Genomic DNA, 20932 nt, shown 5'->3' on the forward strand with positions numbered 1-20932 from the left:
CTGGATTTGAATCTGAGACACTGTACCTACCTCTGTCTTTGGACATCTCATTTGCATCATATCAGTCCATCCAGCTATAAATGGAAACTGACCTTGGTGGGGAAGTACTGCTTAAAACAATCTTTTAATAGGCTTTAACATGCATTCAGATTATTATTATTATTTTAATCTAAAAATCTCAGAATTGATTTGAGGTTGCTTCATATTTCTTTGAAAAAAAATTAAAACATGACAGCATGTTTTTCAGTGATTTCACAGCCTAAATAGATGGTAAAATATTTAATCTTCCGAAAAGCTTCCGAGAAGCTTTTGAGAATTGTGCACTTAGAAATGGGATAAATCACTTTAAGATACTTTGAGATGATTGTGAACCAGGTGATCTTTATCAGCTAAAACCCAGTGGTAATCTAATTTGAGGTTCTATGTTGGAGATCTAAAAAGTGTAACAATTTAAATGTTAAACGGTCCAACGGCGAGCTAAGTTGGATCTCAGAAAATAGACTTTTACGCACCGTGTGGTACAGACATGGAATAGCCTACCAGCAGAAGTTGTGAATGCAGCAAATGTGACAACATTCAAGCATAGACTGGATTGGCACTGGAAAAATAGAGTGGTTATATACTACTACAGCCTACTACAAATGATTCAGACGGCTATCGGTGACTTTTCAGTCGTGTGACTATCCGAGAAATTGTGGAAGAGGTGGGCATTGTCACAGCATGTCCTGTGAGACTTCAACGTGGAGGTGCTTTTGCTCCGCCGTCAGAAGCAGCATGAATTTCACAGCCACTCTTTTCATGGCCAAATCTTCTGTCTTCTACAGTGGAAATCTACAGTGGAATGTACCGAAAAAGTGCTGATGTCCACCTCTACCGCAATTTCTCGGGCAGTCACACGACGGTCCCGCATCACCACAGCGTTCACTTTGGAAATGATCTGGTCATTTCAGCATGTTGATGGCCGACCGGAGCGTGGGCTCGCTCTCCACCGTTGTGCGGACGTCTTTAAACCGGTTGTACCGCTCCTTAATCTGTGTGATGCCCATACCATCCATGCCCAAAGCCGTCTGAATAATCCGAATGGTTTCCACCTGGCTGTCGCCCAGTTTCTGGCAAAATTTGATGCGGCGCTGCTCCAGTTGTTCCGTCTTTTTCCTTGAAATGAAAATCCGCCGAGCGCACTGCACATGTCCTCACACAAAGGCTGCTTACCAGGAAATGACGCAATTGACAGGCATGAAAAAGTTCACACATGCGCACGAAGGTTCAAGGTTTGCTCATGCAAGCACACGTGATTAAAATCCATCAGGTTTTTGCAAAAAATAAAAAGGTCAGATACTTTTCTACCAGATCTCATATATACACACACAAATGCATATATACATACATATATCACTCGCTTACTCATCTTCAACCGCTTACTCCAGTTAGGGGTCACAGGGGGCTGGAACCTATCCCAGGAGTCATAGGACTTGAGGCGGGGTACACCCTGGACAGAATGCCCATCTGTCGCGGGACCAAATACATACATTTATTTATTTGTCTGCTAAATCAATTTCATGACATGCAGAGGAAGATATTAGCATATACACTGAATAAAATAAGTATTGAACACGTCACCATTTTTCTCAGTAAATATATTAGTAAAGGTACTCTTGACATTTTCACCAAATTTCGGTAACAGCCCAAGTAATCGACAGATGCAAAGAAATCAGAACAAATAAGTACAGAAATTACGTTGTGTGTAATAAAATGGAATGACACAGGGAAAAGATATTCAACACACTTACTGAAATTTATTTACAGTGCATCTGGAAAGTATTCGCAACGCTAACCTTTTTCCACATTTTGTTGTTACAGCCTCATTCTGAAATGGGTGAAATAATTTTTTTTTCTCAAAATTCTACACACAATACCCCATAATGACAATGTGAACATTTTTTTTGTTGTTTTACCAGTTGATTAAAAATAAAAACTAAGAAATCACATGTACATAGGTATTCGCACCCTTTGCTGTGAAGCTCAAAATTGAGCTCAAGTACATCCTGTTTCCACTGATCATCCTTGAGATGCTTCTACAACTTAATTGGAGTCCACCTGAATCCTCTGAGGCAGGATTGTCTCGAGACACAAATCTGGGTAAGGGTACAGAAACATTTCTCCTGCTTTGAAGGTCCCAATGAGCACAGTGGCCTCCAGCATCTATAAGTGGAAGAAGTTGGGCCCCACAGGACTCTTCCTAGAGCTGGCCGCCCATCTAAACTGCGCGACCAGGGGAAAAGGCCCTTAGTCATGGAGGTGACCAAGAACTCGATGGTCACTCTGTCAGAGCTCCAACATTTCTCTGTGGAGAGAGGTGAACCTTCCAGAAAGACAACCATTGCTGTAGTAATCCACCAATGGAAGCTGATCCTTAGTAAAAGGCATGTGGCAGCCCGCCTGGAGTTTGCTAAAAGGCACCCGAAGGACTCTCAGACCATGAGAAACAAAATTGTCTGGTCTCATGAGTCAAAGATTGAACTTTTTGGTGTGAATGCCAGATGTCATGTTCGGAGGATACCAGGCACCATCCCTACAGTGAAGCATGGTGGTAGCATCATTCTGTGGGGATATTTTCAGCCACAGGAACAGGAAGACTAGTCAGCCAATTGAGAGTTTCCTTGGCTGTGTGTTTGGGATCACTGTCTTGCTGAAATGTCCACCCTCATTAAAAAAAAAAAGCATTAACCTTGGTGCAGTGATCATCAAGTGGAAATGCCATTAATTTTATTATTATTTATTTGTGGTGAGATGGGACATTTTTCTATTTCAAAATTTCCACTAATTTTGATGAAACCTGTAAGCCATACATATTTTACGACAGACTTTAAACAAGCAAACTTTCAGGCAGTTCTGGGTCAGAATTTGGGTCTGATATAGTGAAATACACATTCCGACAGAATGTTGTTAATAAATGTTGTCTCATATGAATGATTGTGCCACAAACCTAAGTAATGTTAATGTCTATGTGGCATTCCAGGATAATTCACCCACTTTGAGCATCCTTTGAGCTCTGAATGATATGTTTTGTTTTGGGACCTGAACGTGTGAACTCTGTGCCCCTCTAACAGTTACATCTTTCGCCTGAGCTGTACACGACTGGGTCAGTGGGCCATTGGTTATGTGACCAGTGATGGCAACATCCTGCAGACCATTCCCAACAACAAGCCGCTTTTCCAGGCCCTTATCGATGGCTACAGGGAGGGTTTGTACGTAACCAATCACACAGACGCACACGTATTGATCAGTTGTGTTAAACTCTGTATGACGTGTTTACAAATGAGAAACAATCACCATGTCTGAATCAGCCTCATCTGTTTTGTGTAATCGTTAAAGGTGTTGTGGCAGTCCAGAGGGTGTTTATTCTTGAATGGGAAAATCTTTTTTGCAAATTCTTGAAGCACATTTCAAGATAAGCCACTTGTTTGTTTTTTTTTGTTGTTTCCCTTCTGACAAAAGGACATCTTCCAGGTTTAAGTTTTATCTCTGTCTGTCATACCTAATTATGTGACGAACCTCCAGACAAATCAAACATACTTCCTTCCATTTAGTGAGCAGCGTCTCACTTCTCTCAGCTGTCAGTCACGGCTGGCTGAAGCTGTTAAAAGGGCTGCAGTGTCATCTAACAAGTTCACTTTAAACGGAGAACGACAGCAGCAGGAGGGAAGTGGGGGGGGGGGGGGGGGGCAACCGTTTGAAGTTCCTCTGTTTTTGATCAAGCTGGGAGACCCCTGCACCTCCAGGGGTCATTAAACTCCCGTCATGCGCTCTTTCAAATGTCAATCTTCTTTGTCATTCCCAAGCTTGTAAATATTCATTTCATTTCATTTTAAATTGAGCCACAGCAGACAGCTACGTTTTCCTTTTATTCCGCGTACAGAGATGTTGCTGCGTAACGGTTCAGATAGATAAATTTGCTTTGTTCTGGTTGATAGTGAAAGTGTTGAATGAAGGTGAGATTTTCTGCCAGTCACAATATCCGCAGAATTTATACCCACTTGCTTGCCCAGCCTTGACTGGGATACAGTAATATTTCCTCCTGAGATGAAATTTCAAGGTCTTTTGGTATAATCCTATAGCATTCCTGGTCCACTTTCATTTATGCTTCAACACCTCTCACACCTGCTTGAGTTTGGCACTCTGAACAGCTTGGGGGGTGCAGTTCATGCTGCTTAAGTTTGGGTTGCCAGAAGTTGGACATGGTTGTTAAGCTTGTACCCATTTTTAATATATTCATATTTTTGGAAGCTTGGCCACATACTTGGCTGCCTCTGCTTGACTTGTGCTCGGTTCAAGCAGGCCAGTCTTAGCACGGCACAGCTCAGCATCCAGTTTCAGCACCATTTACGACAAGAGTTGTTAGCGTACACCGTCTCAAGTTGAGTGCAGAGTGCACACCGGAGTTTGCCTTGAGTTGAGTCGTGTTGAGTCAGGCCTGCTCCGGGTCATCCCAAGCAGACCGTTAAGGGAGGAAAAAAACAAAACACTCTTCCCAATTTTTGCAAAGGAGTGTTTCTGTTTGGGATAACTTGGTGACCAATGTGGCCAGATGGAAACTGCTTGGGAAAATCAGCTACATGAACCATGTTACAAGGCGGGCTGTTGCTAAACGTTGCCAAAATCTACAAGGAGTAACAGCTCCTTAACCAAGTTTGTCCACAACCTCCTCTGCAACCTCATCTGACTCATCACCAATTGATGAGCAGTTAAAAGCTCTGCTGATGTAAACCAAGCCTCCAAAACATGCAGCTCCATATCTTATGTTATGGGCACTCAAAGGATAGTACGTAAGTGTTTATGGATTGAACTTGAATAATACGACACTGCTTGGGTTGCGATCTTTTTGGCCATTTTTCCCAGTACCTTCTGTCAATGTCCACGAGTGTTGAAGCTCTGCAACCGAACCTTCTCTGTGGCCCCACCCATAGCTACAAAGAAGGTGAGGGACTTCAAACTGCTTTTTAATGCATACACACAAACAGTAATCAGTGATGCCCAGTCACACGGAGGTTATGTTGTCATCCAAAATTTTAACACACCGTCTCTCAGCGGGGGGTCTAATGAGAGTAACCGTTCCATCCTACCATCTCTTAAAATCATGTTCACATGATCATGTGTGATGATACGTTGTAAGACAAGGGTACAGCATAGTCAAGCAGCAAGTAATGTAGAGTATGTCACCAAAATAACTATTTTCTACCCTGCAGCTATTTATTTCCTGATGGGCGGAGCTACAATCCTGATCTCACCGGTTTGTGTGAGCCAACGCCTCACGATCACATTAAAGTCACACAGGTATTGTATATATGTGCCTTTGTGTTTGCATCCAATGACAAATCACATGAGCTTTGTTTCTGCCAAAATGTCAACCCAAAGAAATACATTTCAGTGAAATCACAGCAAATTGTGAATTTGCCTTCTGTGGGGGTATAAACAAAAAAAAAGACAAATCTTTATGGTCTAGGTGCATTGAAAAATTTGTGTTCCTCTCTCTCATGGGGTTCTAACTTTGGTCGGGTTTGACATGCAAAATCATCCTGACTCTCAAATCAAAAGTCATAACTTAAAAAAAAATGCTCAAAATATCAGCTATTATAATCCGTAGCTGTATCATGGTAGACATTAAAGGTTTTTGTTTTCATTGCCTGCATTTTCAGCAATTTCAATAATAACATACAGGGACAGCTGAAGTGGCAAAACATTGTTAATCTTTGTTTTTCACAAAAAGAATGATTTAAAAAACTCTTTCATGTTCATATAGATGCAAAATCTGACAGCTCAAAGTAAAATATGCAGGATTGAGATGTTCTTCACAGCATTTGCAGAATACCTGGATGCTATTCTCCACTTTGTTAGGACTCAGAAATTGAACAATCCAAGAATTTAGGAGTTTGCAAACAGTAAGATTGGAGGAACATCAGGGAAGTTATTGACAACACGTACATTTACACTTTAATTCCCCTGAAGTGGAAAACAGACTGCTCTATTTGGTATTGAAGTTGTATGTTTATGTAATATTTTTTACAGGACCTGAGAATATTATTTTGGTGTCTAACACTTTTCTGTCAACCATGTTTAGTTGGATATCAGATGGTGATTCACAACTGTTCCATTTTCCTGAACAGGAGCAGTATGAGCTGTACTGTGAAATGGGCTCCACCTTCCAGCTTTGTAAGATCTGTGCCGAAAACGATAAAGACGTCAAGATCGAGCCCTGTGGTCACCTCATGTGCACTTCATGTCTTACAGCCTGGCAGGTATTGTAATGAATTCAGTTCTTTATAGCATGAAATATTTTAGGGCCATTGCTTGGAACAGGACTGTAACTAGCCATGACTTTTATTATCAAGTATTCTCTCTCTCTCTCTCTCTCTCTCTCTCTCTCTCTCTGTGTATATATATATATATATATATATATATATATATATATACACACAAAATAAAACTGTGGGTTACACAGCAAGATTTGTAGAATTGAGAAAGGGTTTTTTTTTGTTTTTTTTTTGTTTTTCTGATGTCACCCCAGGTACTACTGAGCTTTACATTTTATAAGGAATAAATAAAACCCAGTTGCATCTCAGCTGTGCCATTTCAAGTACCGTATTTTTTGGACTATAAGTCGCACTTTTTTTACATGCTTTGGCCGGGGGTGCGACCTATACTCCAGAGCGACTTATAAATGAAAAATATACCGGTAGATTCTCAATGAATTTACCGTAATAAAACAATTTTACGTGACAGAGTCGCTCTATGTTTTAAAATGGCCACCGGAAAAGGAAATGCAATGCATCATGGGCACTGTAGTATGGTGGCCGCCCTGTAGGTCACGCTGGTTGCGATAACCAATCAGAGAACAGAACATTGGACGCGTATTCCTCACCTCACCCAGACAATGATTGTGAAACAGCGTGTGAAGCAGACGAACATGGTGCTTGCTGTTATTCCGGGAGGGCTAACAAAGCAGCTTCAACCCTTGGATATCAGTGTGAGCAGAGTGTTTAAGTTGACGCTGAGAGATGCGTGGGAGCACTGGGTGAGCGACGGCGGTGGATTAGCGTCTGCACTTGGAAGGAGCTGGCGTCAACACCACGGGGAGGTCATGAGCTGCGCAGGTAGGTGCTGCACGAACATCGGCAGCTGACACCTGGTGTGTACTATGGTCCACAGAGGGTAATATGTTAGAAAAGAACCGTTCAGCGATGGTGCAGGTTATGGTTCGGCTTCGCATGTGGCCGCAAAATACAAACGTATCCGTAGTAAAATGCAGCTCATGAAGGGCACTCAAGGCTTGTGTGACTGTTCCTGTGACTTCTCACTACCATAGAAAAATAAAATTTCAACATTACTGATAACTTAACAAGACAACGGAGAAGGGCCAGAAAAAAATGCCACCAAAAAGAAAATCATACTCTGCAGATTACAAGTTGCGACTGGTGAAATATGCATCCGAAAAACGGTAGCCGTCACAATATTATCATCTGAACTTTTCATGTTAAGTTAACATACCTGTATGTCATGCGACTTATAGTCCAGTGCGACGTATTTATGGTTTAGTTTCTTTATAATGGATAAAGTGGCTGGTGTGACTTATACTCGGGTGCGACCTATAGTCCGGAAAATATGGTACTTTGTCAAACTTTTGCTAAAATATCTTGATGCACACTGCACCATTTGTAGCTAATGTAGGTAGTCAGTAATTCTGCTGCCGTTTTTATGGATACAGTGTTTTGGAAAAAAGATTAGTAATTTTACAATATTGAAATTAGAGCAGCTTTGGGAAAATGTTTTTGATTAATTATTTATATATTTATTTATTCATTCATTCATTTATTTATCTGTTTATTTAGTGAACCCACGCTCCAACATGCAAATAGTCTTAGTTCCAAGATTAGGGCAGCACGGTGGAATAGTGGTTAGCACTGTTGCCTCACAATGTAAAGGTCATAGGTTCGATTCCTACTTGTGGCCTTTCTGTGTGGAGTTGGTGTGTTCTCCCCGTGTCTGCGTGGGTTCTCTCCAGGTGCTCCGGCTTTCTCCCATATCCAAAGACACGTAGGTTAGGTGGATTGGAAACTTTAAAATTGTCCATAGGTGTGCATGCGGGTGTGAATGTGTTTGTTTGTCTATACGTGGCCCTGCGACAGACTGGCGTCCTGTCCAGGGTGTACTTGCCTCATGCTCTATGACTGCTGGGATGGGCTTCAGCCCCGTATAATGCACGGCTTCGAGTTGTTTAATCCTTACATATAAAGGACCGTTTTCAGAAATAACGAATGACCAAAAGTCAAATTCAGTAATTTAGTGTCCAAAATGGCCACCAAATTACACATTTAAATGAAAAAAATAAAATGCTTCATACCAACAAACTACAGAATTCAACACAGCAGTACATACTATTTTGGTGGCCATATTGGACGCCATCATGAATATCTGGTTTAATGTGTTTGCGGTCCTTCAAAAGAAAACCAGAAATGTTGGTTTAGTGCAGTGTTTCCCATGGTCCTCCAGACTCAAAGTACTGTACAATTTCTATTTGTCCCTGAACTAATGAGAGCAGATCAGTTCAGTCAGGTGTGTTCAGCTAATCAACAGCTGCCGGAGCAATAGAACACACCTGACTGAACTGATCTGCTCTGATTAGTTCAGGGACAAATAGAACATGTGCCAAACTTGGCCGCGAGGACCATGATTGGGAAACAATGGTTTAGTGCATGGGGAGCTGGGAGGGGGTGGTCCTAGCTCCCATAATAATTGATTGTCAGCATATTGTTGGTGCAACAGTGACTGTAATATTTTGTCACATTGGAAAGAGAGCGGTTGCTGTGCAATATTCTATGCGGTGTGGCAGAAAAACACAAAAACCTCACAGCATTAGCATTTTTACACTTCTGTGTAGGAATGAATCTAGTTTCCAGATGAATAAGCATTTGCACAGAAACAAGACGGAACTGGTGAATAAAAGAAGAAGCTGTCAGAGCAGACTGATTAAAAACCTCCCACCCCTCTTCCGCTCTGTGTCCTTGCTTCTGTCATAATCAAATTTCTGCATATCGTTCAGTGGCGGAAGTGAAAACTGAGAGGATTTGTGCACAGACCATTTCAGCGTTCCAGCCTGTGTTTGACCACCCTCCTGGTGTGTTTTTTTTTATCCTTGCGCTGCTGTGTACATCATGTTTGTGTGCTTGTTTTTGCATTAGAAGCTCTGCCAGCAAAGTGTGTTAGTAATTACCTTCTCCTAATGAGTCATTAGCATCGACTTCACAGACTCCCTCCTCTCCTCCCTCTGCCATATCTCTCACCTCCCCTTCACTCCTCTGTGGCATCTGTGTTGCAGCCACAGTCAATGCGCTGATACCAGAGTTATTGATCTTTGAGAGCTACGCATACGCAGATATTGAATAGATGTGATATAGTCACCCGCCCAGGTCGGCATCTTGTAGGGGGCAGCAGGAACGTCCCGTCCCACCCCACCCTCATCCCCACTTTTTGAGCAGACTGTTTTTCTTTTGTTCAGTTGCACATCATGTCACAGTGTGGGGAGCGGACGCTTGCCCTCTGCTTTTTTTTTTTTGCAAGTGCCTCCGCTCATTACAGACTGAGAAGGTGTCACATGAAGACGTACATCCACAGAAGCACTCATGCTGTGAGTGCAAGGATGGAGCGGAGCGTGCCGTGGAGAGAGGACAGGATGACGCCGGGAAGGAGGTGGAGGGAGCCAGAACGGGGATGGTGCGGGGGATGGGCTCACTTCTGGACCTTAAGTCCAGTTTATGATCTGTGAACTCAGTGATCTTGTTCAAAAAGCAGCTGAAGACTTTTTAAACTGGTGTTCGCATCACATTTTATTGCTCCTGTCTTAAGCCTCGGTCCCACTGAATAATAAGCCATGAATAATGAGCCAGCAATTATTCAAAGAATGATCCACATTTTAAGCTATCACATATCCGCTACTAACGCACCTCTATGTGCGTTTCTGTACCTAGTGGCGGGCACAGGTAATCAAAAAGTTACTTTCGATAACTGCTAATCCACTAACTGAAAAGTTAACTTTTATAATGCTAAACCGATAAATCGCAAAATTTTTTAGCGGAAGTTGCAGCTAACTGCTAACTTTTAGTACTGTCGGCTACTGATAAGCCAGTTTCGAGTTTAAGCACCACCGAGGCTTCTGAATAAAAAGCGATCACAGACCAGTCTGGACGTGCACATTAACAAAGGTTCAAAATTAAAGTTCAGCTCTGACACTCACAGATTTGAGGAAAGTGGGACCGGAGTCATTTCCGTGATTAAAAGCCCAATCATTTATTTTTTCAAACCGTGCTCAGCCATGGACCCGCAGTCTGGACGTACACCTGTTAAATCAAGCAGTGCAAAAGGCTGTAATTTGACACTTTTCTGCTTTCACTCTTTATTCTCATATTTTAATAGTTTTTGCAGTACGCACGCTGATTAAAAATGGATCACATAAGTCCACAAATTTACAGCATGGAGAGGACAGTGTACATACAGCTTACCTTTGAATTGGAGGTGATGATTGTAGAAAGAAAAAGCTTGTTGAGGGACAAATTATTCCAGAATAAAGCAAAATTCACAGACGGAGAACTTTATCGGCATATCAGCATCATGACACGGAGTGACAGAGCTGCAGAAGCATAAATCAGGCTTTAAATTAATTAAATAAATCATCATAAATTGTAAATTCATGTAAATTTGATAGGTTAACTATTTTTATATTTATTGTGACAGTACCTGTACCTGGATGTGTTGCTGTATGTGATTAAATGATAAAAAAAAAAGTTGAAAGTTAAGGTTCATTCAGTAGTTCAGTACAATTGGCCCAAAAATGGCACCATGTTCTCAGCTGATGCTACTCTCTGAATAAAGGGACTCTAGGCAGGGGTGCTGTGTGTGTGTGTGTGTGTGTGGGGGGGGGGCAAGGCCATCAGTTGAGCTAGAACCACCTCTGGAACTACGCCTGAACGATAAGCCTAGTGTTAATTTCGTCAGACGAGGCGAGAGGAAATACCTTCGTCAACGACCTTTTTTTAAATTATATAAACGCGATGATGGCGATACTATGTCAGTGTTCTAAAACGCTAAGACGAAATTACATTTGTTACTGTTGATGAAAAAAATGAGACTGAAATGTTTTGCATGAAATAAAAACTGAAATAAAGTCTCTCTCAATTTTCATCAACAAGCTCTTAGGCTTTGAAAATGTTTCCAAAATGTGCTGCGTTCAGCAGAGTTCATGCTGTCGGCACCCTCACGCAAAATCAACAAGGAAAAAAGAAATTAATTATAAATGTGCTCTGGAGTAAATTCATCTGACGTGATAGACCAACATTTAATGAAAAAGAGTTAACATTCCTACTCTGTTGGTGTTAAAGTGTCTGATCAGCTCTCTGAAGCTCACATTAAAGATACTGTGTGTTAGTTTACATTTACACTCTGTCTCACAGTGTTAAAGTGTCTGATCAGCTCATGGAGGCTCAGATTAAGGATGCTGTATGTTAGTTTACATTTACACTGTCTCACAGTGTTAAATTGTCTGACCAGCTTTCTGACACTCAGATTAAAGTTACTGTGTGTTAGTTTACATTTACACTCTGTCTCATAGTGTTAAAATGATCAACTCTCTGAAGCTCACATTAAACATTGTATGTTAGTTTACGTTTACACTCTGTCTCAAGGTGTTAAAGTGTCTGATCAGCTCTCTGAGGCTCAGAATGATACTGCATGTGGATTCTTGAACACAGCAGCAAACGCTATATCCATCCAATAATAATTTTTTGAACATTATTTATGATTAATATATGCCAACAAATGACATTAAATATAACATAATGAAATCTGAAGTGTGCATCATATTTAACTCCCACCTGCCTCATTTTGTCTTGTCAGTATCTTACAAATAAAAAGTGAAATTTCCCATTGATGGGATATACAGGCTTAGAAGGGGTTAAATTAAATTGACTCAAGGTGTGGCTCTTACAGTAGATAAAAACATTACACATTTTGAAATATTTTTTATTTTATTTTGCTTTGCTTTAACAAATTTCCAGCCAATTCTGAATGTGCAAGTAGAATAACTAGATCCGATTAATCTTTCATTTCAAAAGTACTGCACCCTACAGCGCTGTGGACTTAGAAGAAAACTAAATGGCTAATTGTATCTGATGGTACATTTAACATATTTGGGAAAACACCACAGTGCTTCAATCATTCAACTAGTATCATGTAATGACAACATTGCTTATGTGAGATTGTGTGAAACCTGTATTGACTGAAATGGTAATCAGAAATAATCTGTTTTTATCAAAACTAAAATATCTAAACTGAAATGAATGGCTAAAATACATCAAGTTCTTTTTTGACTAAAACTCCACTAAAATTAAAGGGCTTTTAGTCAACTAAAACATGGCTAACTAAAAATGGTATGTGAATGAATAAACTAAAAAGCACATTTGACAAAAGACTAAGACTAAATTAAAAATCAGGTAACAAAATTAAAACTAGTCAGGCCCCAAAATTTGCCTTGCAATCAGTTTTGTGTAAAGATTATTTTGAAAAAAGAACACACATTGTGGCCCACATGATGTGATTTTTGTCCTCACAACACACCAGTTCAGTTTGAAATGTATTGCTGTTTGTGCATGTGTGTGCCTTGTATTTTGTACTGGCAGACTATATTTGTTATGTGGGCCGCTGAAGAGGAGGTACTGCTGGCCCACCACCACCAGAGGGCGCCTGCTTGGAGTGCGGGCTCCAAGCACGAGAGGGCGCCAGACCCAGAAGAAGTGACAGCTGTCACTCATCCTCAGCTCCAGCTGTCACTCATTCCTCATCATCACCATCACCATAAAGGCCGGACTGCAACTCCACCTCCTTGCCGAGAAATCAACTACCGAAGAGGTAATATTCTCTGCTGACTCAAATCGTTGAGTGATAATCTGAACTTCTTTTGCAGCCGTTATCCTGTGGTGTTCTGCCTTATCTGTGGAATTGGCGTTTGGTGTGATCAGCGACGGCTTCGCCTCACACCCCAAACCAAGATAAGTGGTTAAACAGGAGCTGCACGAGTGTGTGATTGGAGGTGGAGGTGCTCCCTCCTAACTGAGTGCAGACTGTGGATTACTGAGTGTGCGGATTCACACTCATTCATCTTGTCTTTGTTTTCTGCCAGCAGTACCAGGGTCGACAGCCGAAGACAGAGGCCACCTGGGGACTCGGGACTTGGCGGCTCCGGTGTTCTTCAGACCGTTGGTGGTGGAAGCCGTGTGGGACGCGGCTCCTCTCTCGTCGGGGGTCTTCTATCTTCGAGCCTGCCCACACGTCACCTGGTGTTAACTAAATTTACAGATTTTGTGTGTTTAGTTGTGTGTTGTCACAACATTAAATTGTTACTTTTTGGCTTATTCATTGTCCGTTCTTTAGCGCCCCCTGTTGTGGATCCGTGCTACAATATTTGCGTTTTTAAAATGTTTATTTTCTGCAGCCTGTTGCTTTTTTTTCGGGGGGGTGGGGGGGTTGCTCGTCCTGTGACTTATTCCCCAATGCAATTTATATATGGGTTGTTTCCTTTTCTAGTCGGGCTTATACTCCACAAAATACGATAAATAGTGGGGGAGATGGGAGATTCAAAGGATAATAGGTGTAGTTTTACTATACGGTATACAATGCCTCAATATTAAAAAAAATCTAAGAAAAGCTTAGGTCAAATTGTAATCTGAAAACTCCATAATATTCTAGTGCAGCATTTCCCCAAGTACCTCTGTGATGATTTTCAGATTTTAAAGTCATGAGCAGTTGTCTACATAGTAATACATGAATTTTGCCTTTGAGCGTATGTAGTTATTAATAATTGCTGCCCCAAAACTAGTTTAAAAAATCATCACAAAGTTACTTGGGTGTTATGCAATGAAAGAACATTAATGGCAGAGGTATGTATTAACCAGGAAAAACAAAATACGATCTTTACCTTTTTAAACAATCTACATAAGTAGTCTTTAGAGTAGAAGTGTAAGTGAATGCATCATGAAGGTGCACACACATATTATAAAACGTGATCCAAATGCACAATTGATTTTTTTATGTGCCAAATAAAAACAGGGTCTCGGCTGAGTCATGGTGCTGTTTTATTAAGTATGTCATATTATTAATATTAATGGCACCTTGTTGGTGTATCTAAACTGACACAGTGGGATCTAACAAGCTTCCAGTTAATTTGGGTATTTTGTATTGGAGGTTGGTAAGGTCTAACCTTACCCTTGTGAAGCGCCTTGGGGTGACTTATGTTGTGATTTGGCGCTACATAAATAAACTCAATTGATTGCTCAAAAATATATTGCAATGCTAAAATAATCAGTCATCAGTGAAGGAGTGTGTAGAAAGAATGTGACCCTTTGACCCTTTAGAATAGGTTAAGGTTAGCCATCTTTGAACTTGTCCAAGGTCTGTGTCTCAAGAATGCTCCCTGTGAATTTGAAGACCCTAGCAGTAATAGGACTGGACATATGCTGAGTACAGATGGATGGATGCAAAGTATTTGCAATACCCAATGGGCATAGTTTGGCCTCAGATAATAAATCAGACTATATTATATTATATTCAGTTTGATTAGATTAGACAGAACTTTATTGATCTATTGGGAAGACTCCTTCAGGGAAATTGAGGTTCTAGCAGAATAGAATAGAACAGAACAGAATAGAATAGAATAGAATTTATTTTCATTGTGCATGTGAGCACAATGAAATTAAAAGTGCAGTCTCCCCTCAGGATGCATATACACATAATAAATAAATCCTAAAATGATACTAAAATTATTACAATAAAACTATGACTAAAAACACATATAAATTCATCCTTACACAGTGCGGCAGTTGCATAAAAAAATTATTGTGCAGCGGTATTTAATGCACAAATGGCTCTTGCAACAAAGCTATTTTTCAGTCTGTCTGTTTTTGTTTTCAATGACCTGTACCGTCTGCCTGATGGCAGCAGTTCAAACAGATGATGTCCAGGGTGGGAGGGGTCCCTGACTATGCCTTTTGCCTTCCTGAGGCAGTGACAAGTGTACAGTTCCTCTAGTGAAGGCAGGGGACAATTGGTGATCTTCTGGGCTGTGGTGACAACCCTTTGGAGAGCTTTCCTGTCTGCGACCGTGCAGCTGGAAAACCACACACACAGACAGTAAGTCAGAATGCTCTCTAAGAAAGGGTATTAAACGCTGAGCTAAAGTCCACCAACAGCAGCCTAACGTAGTTTCTCTGCTGCTCCAGGTGGGACAGAGCCGCATGTAGAGCTGTAATGATGGCGTCTCCTGTGGACCTGCTAGCACGATCAGCAAACTGGGGAGGGTTGAACACAGGGGGCGAGGCAGGAGGTGACGTAGGCCTGGACTAGCTTTTCAAAGCACTTCATAATGATGGGAGTTAATGCCACCGGGCGATAGTCATTCAAACCATTGGTCTTGGTCTTCTTAGGGAGGGGGACAATAATAGAGGACTTCAGGCAGGGGGGGGAAAGCAGCATGGCCCAGGGACTGGTCAAAAATGTTTGTAAAACCCCAGCCAACTGAGCCGTTCATTCCCTCAACACCTGACCTGAGACACCATCTAGACCCACAGCTTTCCTTGAGTTCACCCCCCTCAACACCCACCTCACCTTCTGTTCCTCCAGCATGAGGGCATGACTGTTGTGGGCAGGTGGGTGGAAGATGGCTATCTCTGTTGGCTTCACATCAAAATGGGCAAAGAAACTGTTAAGGTCCTCTGCCACTGAAACATCGCTGTGATCTGCCAACAGGGTGCTGGGTCTATGGTTGGTGATATGCTGAACACCCTGCCACACCCGCCTTGAGTCATGACTCTGGAAGCAGTCCTCTATTCGCCTCCTATAGGCTGCCATGGCCCATCTAATACCTCTCTTCAGGTTTGTTCTGGCAACACTATTCACCTTCCCATTACCACACCTGAAGGCGGAGTTCCTCTCCCAAAGCAGGTTCTGCACCTCACAAGTCATCCAGTGCGTTGTGTTGGGATAAACACAAATGTACTTATCCACAGTAACTATGTCAGTGCAGAACCTGATGCATCCCAAGACAGCTGCTGTGTACTGCTCCAAGTCCTGGTGTTCAAAAACAGTCCAGTTTGTGGAATCGAAGCAGTCCTGAAGCTGTTGTAAAGCACCATCAGGCTAGGTTGTGATAGCTCTAGATGTGATAGGAGCACTTTTCCTGAGAGGGATGTATGCTGGCCTCACAAGCAGGGACAGGTGATCTGACTGGCCAAGGTGGGGTAGAGGCTTCACTCTGAAGCCCATCTTGATGTTAGAGTACACCTTGTCTGTCCAGTATATTGTCCCCTCATTGCACACTTAACATTCTGATAGCATTTGGGGAGCACATTCTTTAAATCAACATGATTAAAGTCTCCTGCTATAATGTGGACAGCCTCAGGATACTTGCTATGCTGGGTATTGATGGTGTCATGTAGCCATCTGAGGGCTGAGCTAGTGTTAGCATCAGGTGGAATGTACACAGCAGTAACCATAACAGCTGTGAATTCACGGGGCAGATAAATCGGTCTGCATTTAACAAACGTACTTCAAGTCTAGTGAGCAGTAACTGCTCACAGTCATTGAATCTACGCACCAGTTGTTATTAATAAACATGCACAACCCTCCTCCTCTGCTCTTACTGGAGGCCTGTGTCCTGTCGTGACGATGTGCTGTGTAGCCTGCTAGCTCAATAAATTGTCCGGGATGGATAAATGGAGCCAGGTCTCAGTGAAGAGCAGCAAGCAGCAGTCCTTCACAAAAGTGTTCTTAGATACAAGCATCCTCAGTTCATCCATCTTGTTCCTCAGTGATCTCACATTAGCGAGAAAAACGCTGGGGAGCGGCGGTTTGTGCGGCCGTTTCCGTAACCTGGCTAAGAAGCCAGCTCTACAGCCACGCTTCTGCCTCCTCTCCCGACGTCGCCTGCGGCGCTTGCCATCTGGGATGGTAATCCATCTGACTCCTTGCTCCAATCTGCAGGAGCTGATGTCTGGTGTATATGATGTTCACCCAACAGAACGACGGGTTAAACAACAATAACTGGCACACGCAGCATTGCACACAACATGAGCAGCATTGTATAGCAGCACACAGGGTAAGAAGCACACAGAGTATCAAAGGTGAAAGCAAAAAACAAAAACAGTTTGCAGTATAAATACACAATATAAATACCAGACATACTGATCACTACTGGTTTACTAGCTGCTACTGTTCCTCTCCTTTGTCATCTGTCTTCCTGTTACTCCTCCTCTTCCTGAGTGAGGAGTTGTACAGTCTGATGATCTGAGGGACAAAGGAGTTTTTCAGTCTGTTGGTCCTGCACTTGGGAAGGTGCAGACTGTGGCTGTGAAGAGGCTCCTCTGGTTGCTGATGACGGTGTTCAGAGGGTGTGCAGTATACCCAGACTAATTAATTAGTTTGGATACACTGCACTGGATATAGCGCATTTAATTAGTCTGGATATACTGGGCCACAATCCATCAAAATCAGTTTTTCTTTTGATGCCATTTCATATTCTGCCTTCAGCCAGTTTCTCACAGCCTGAGAATGCTTTAAAAACAGAAGTAATCCTTCTCCTATCAGGTTTAAAACCTATTTCTAGTGCCTTGCAGAGTTTCCATTTGGTTTAGATACATTTGAAAATTATGAGAAAACAGGTTTAGTTCAGTCCTAAGACCTCATTAAAATATAAAACAAAAACATGAAAGAGCAGACAGTGAATATGTGTGGGTGGTATAATCCCCGTGAAGTGAGTGGGTTTGATTCAATTGTCCTTTCTGCTCAAGGGAGCAGAATGACCATGATTTATGGTGACTCAGCAAATTACAGGGCTGCAAACAATGATGCTACATAAACTGCAGAGGAGAGAAAGATTACAGATTTGAAATAGCAATGCAATGAAAAAACATTCAAAGAAAAGGGAGAGAGTGGTCGTACAGTTATTCTGTTGCATATCCATGGGTACGTTTGGCAACTTTGCCAGAGAATTTGTTCAGGGTTTAGTGGTGCTCGCTTTCTCGGATTAGCAAATGCGGTGGTCCCAATCTATGCTGCACACATTAGCAAACATGTTGCTCTTGTTTCAGTGCCAGTGAGACCAGAAAAAAGTGGGAACATGTGACATTATGAAGTATCACAGCTAGAAATAGAAAATGGAAAAGAAAAAGTTCTGTTTGGTGTCCAACATAAAGGGCACATAAATAACATTAATGGTTGCTGCAGGAGCAAAGAAAGATGCCTTTTTGTTCTGAAAGTCGTAATTCTTTTGAAGTGTAATGTTTCTTGAAATATTTGCCCTGTCAGCTCAGACACAGAGTCCATGATTGAAGCATTTCGGAAAACACACAGTTTCTTTTGAAGTCCTGTTCACGTCTCTAAAGCTGGAAATCTACTTCTGGTGGCTTTTCTCAGACCGCAGCACAGGTTTAGCATCTGAGTGCACTCTTTCCAGGCTTTGACCCTCTACTCTGTAAACAGTGGGATTCGGCAGCAACCCACATTAACAGTGCTTGTTTGTCACACTTCCTGTTATGACAAGTCAAAGTGACCCCGCCTCCTCCATAACCTCATGACTCCACAGAGCAGGTCAGTGACTCAGTGACGTTTTCAGTATGTGTTTCAGTTATAAAGTATTTTCCCCCTACATTACATATATGAGTCAGAGAGAAAAAGGGAACCCTCCTACTCCATGATGGTGACTAACCCAGTCCTTTCAGGTCATTGAGTCAGTGGTGGTTCCCTTACTTTCCTCTTCCTCTGTATCATCGTCAGCTGGGGTGGATTTGATCTGAACTTCTAAGTCACAGCTGGTGTATGATCTACTGTATATAATTCCACATCCTGTTCTCTTTAATGTCCATTTTGATCTCAGTAAAGTATCGCATGAGCGGGTTTCCTTCTTCTAGCTTTTCGGTTTAACTTGAGTCAGTGCCTTGAATCACAGTAACTTGGAGCAGCCTTTCTGTCCCTTGTTATCAGACTGGTAGTTTCAAGTGTAGTGAAGGTGTGAGTGTCATCCTCATGACACTTCAACCTCTATCTCTGTAAACATCCCTCTATCCACTGCATGGGCCGAGTCGGGCTAGTTCTTCCTACCAGGTACATTCTACATTGTCCAGAGTAATGCAAATACAGCACCATTGTTTTCAGCTACGATATAATCAGCTGCCACCTTTGCAGTTATGGCATTTCTTGAAAAGTAGTCCAAAATAGTCCACAAATACCACATTTATCAGGATATTTAAACAGCTGTTAGGGCTAGAGAGACTTTTTGAAATTTATATTTATCTGTAACATTTTTTTTTTTCATCAAAGGGTATGTGGGGCTTCATGGTAATCTCACAAAGATGCCATGAAATTATATTGTAATTGTCTGAAAAAGACATTTTCCCATATATTTTATCTAGAACTGGTGGGCAGTGGGTGGAAATAATGTGTTTGTGTCTCTGTCATTCTGATGTAAAGGAACTGTTTACAGAATGCATTCAAGTTTTCAGATCCATTCAGTTTTCCGGCATTGTGTTGCACCCTTGTGCTCCTTTCTCAATTGTATGGATAGGCATCCTGGAAAAATCGTGGCCTATATGTTGTGTGGGCCGCCAGAAGAGGAGGTACTGCTGGCCCACCACCAGAGGGCGCCCTGCCTGAAGTGCGGGCTTCAGGCACGAGAGGGCGCTGCTGCCTCAGGAACAAGCCGTGGTGACAGCTGTCACCCATCATCCATGACAGCTGTCACTGATCATCTAATCCACATCTGGAATAAAAGCAGGAAGACACCTCCACCACATTGCCGAGATATCACCTTCATCAAGAGGTAATTTCCTCAGCCTTAATCTGTGCCATATCGCACGTAATCGTTGTCTGATTCTCTACAGGAGTTCCTGGTAGCTTGTGTCAGCTGGAGGCTGAGCTGGTCGCGGACGACAGGGTGACAAGCCGCACCCTTCCCGACCTGTGAAGACAAGCGTCTGTATCAGAACTGTAGAAAGACTGTGTATATATTTGCGGAGGTGGAGGTGTAATTCCCACCAGGATTGTTACTGGGTGTTCACACACCCACTCTTGACTGTCATTTGTTTTCTGCCAGCAGTACCAGATCCGACACGCCGAGACGGTGGCCACCTGGGGACTTCGGGACTTGGCAGCTCCAGTATCCCTCGGGTTCGGTGGTGGTGGAAATCGTGTGGTTCCGGTTCGTCTCCAGACGGGCGTCTCCTATCGTCGAGCCTGCCCACTCGACACCTTTATTAATTGACTTGTATACATTCTGTGATCTGCTGTGTTTGGTTGTGTCATTCACAACAGTAAAGTGTTCTAATTTAACTCCTTCCATTGTCCGTTCATTTACGCCCCCTGTTGTGGGTCCGTGTCACTACACTTTCACAACACTATAACTGTCATAAACCAGCATGGGAAGATCCTGGCTGACCATGAATGTGATCTAGCATGCGGTTTGATATAGCACACCATAGCACACACCAGAGTATTACTACAGAAAACGTCCCATTGATGTCCTGGCATGTACGACAACGTCACAGCTTTCGAGAAATATCAAAGTTCACATTAACACAAAACAAAAAAAGGGGGGGGTTGTTGGGTATTTTTAAACATCTTGAAAATCCCGCCATTGTTAAAACAGAGCTACGGCACAATGACAAAATATCCTGGTTTGTCATGGACAGACTACTGGATCTTCTCAGATTTTCTAAGTTATAAACAAGGTTTCAAATCAAATCAAATCAATTTTATTTATATAGCGCCAAATCACAACAAACAGTTGCCCCAAGGCGCTTTATATTATAAGGCAAAGCCATACAATAATTACGGAAAAACC

At 42.1% G+C, this 20932-nt stretch overlaps 1 protein-coding gene across 3 annotated transcripts in view; it reads left to right on the forward strand.

Annotated features, from left to right (window-relative positions):
• The window catches only part of cblb (Cbl proto-oncogene B, E3 ubiquitin protein ligase), a 177246-nt gene that overhangs the window by 111011 nt on the left and 45303 nt on the right, over positions 1-20932 (forward strand). For all 3 annotated transcript variants that reach the window (XM_034178811.1, XM_034178809.1, XM_034178810.1), the window contains exons 7-9: positions 3111-3248; positions 5247-5334; positions 6165-6296. In XM_034178811.1, the coding sequence (XP_034034702.1) occupies positions 3111-3248; positions 5247-5334; positions 6165-6296 (358 nt within the window). The remainder of the gene's footprint in view (positions 1-3110; positions 3249-5246; positions 5335-6164; positions 6297-20932) is intronic.

Source organism: Thalassophryne amazonica, chromosome 9, assembly GCF_902500255.1.
Source record: "Thalassophryne amazonica chromosome 9, fThaAma1.1, whole genome shotgun sequence".
In the NCBI taxonomy this organism is placed as follows: Eukaryota; Metazoa; Chordata; class Actinopteri; order Batrachoidiformes; family Batrachoididae; genus Thalassophryne; species Thalassophryne amazonica.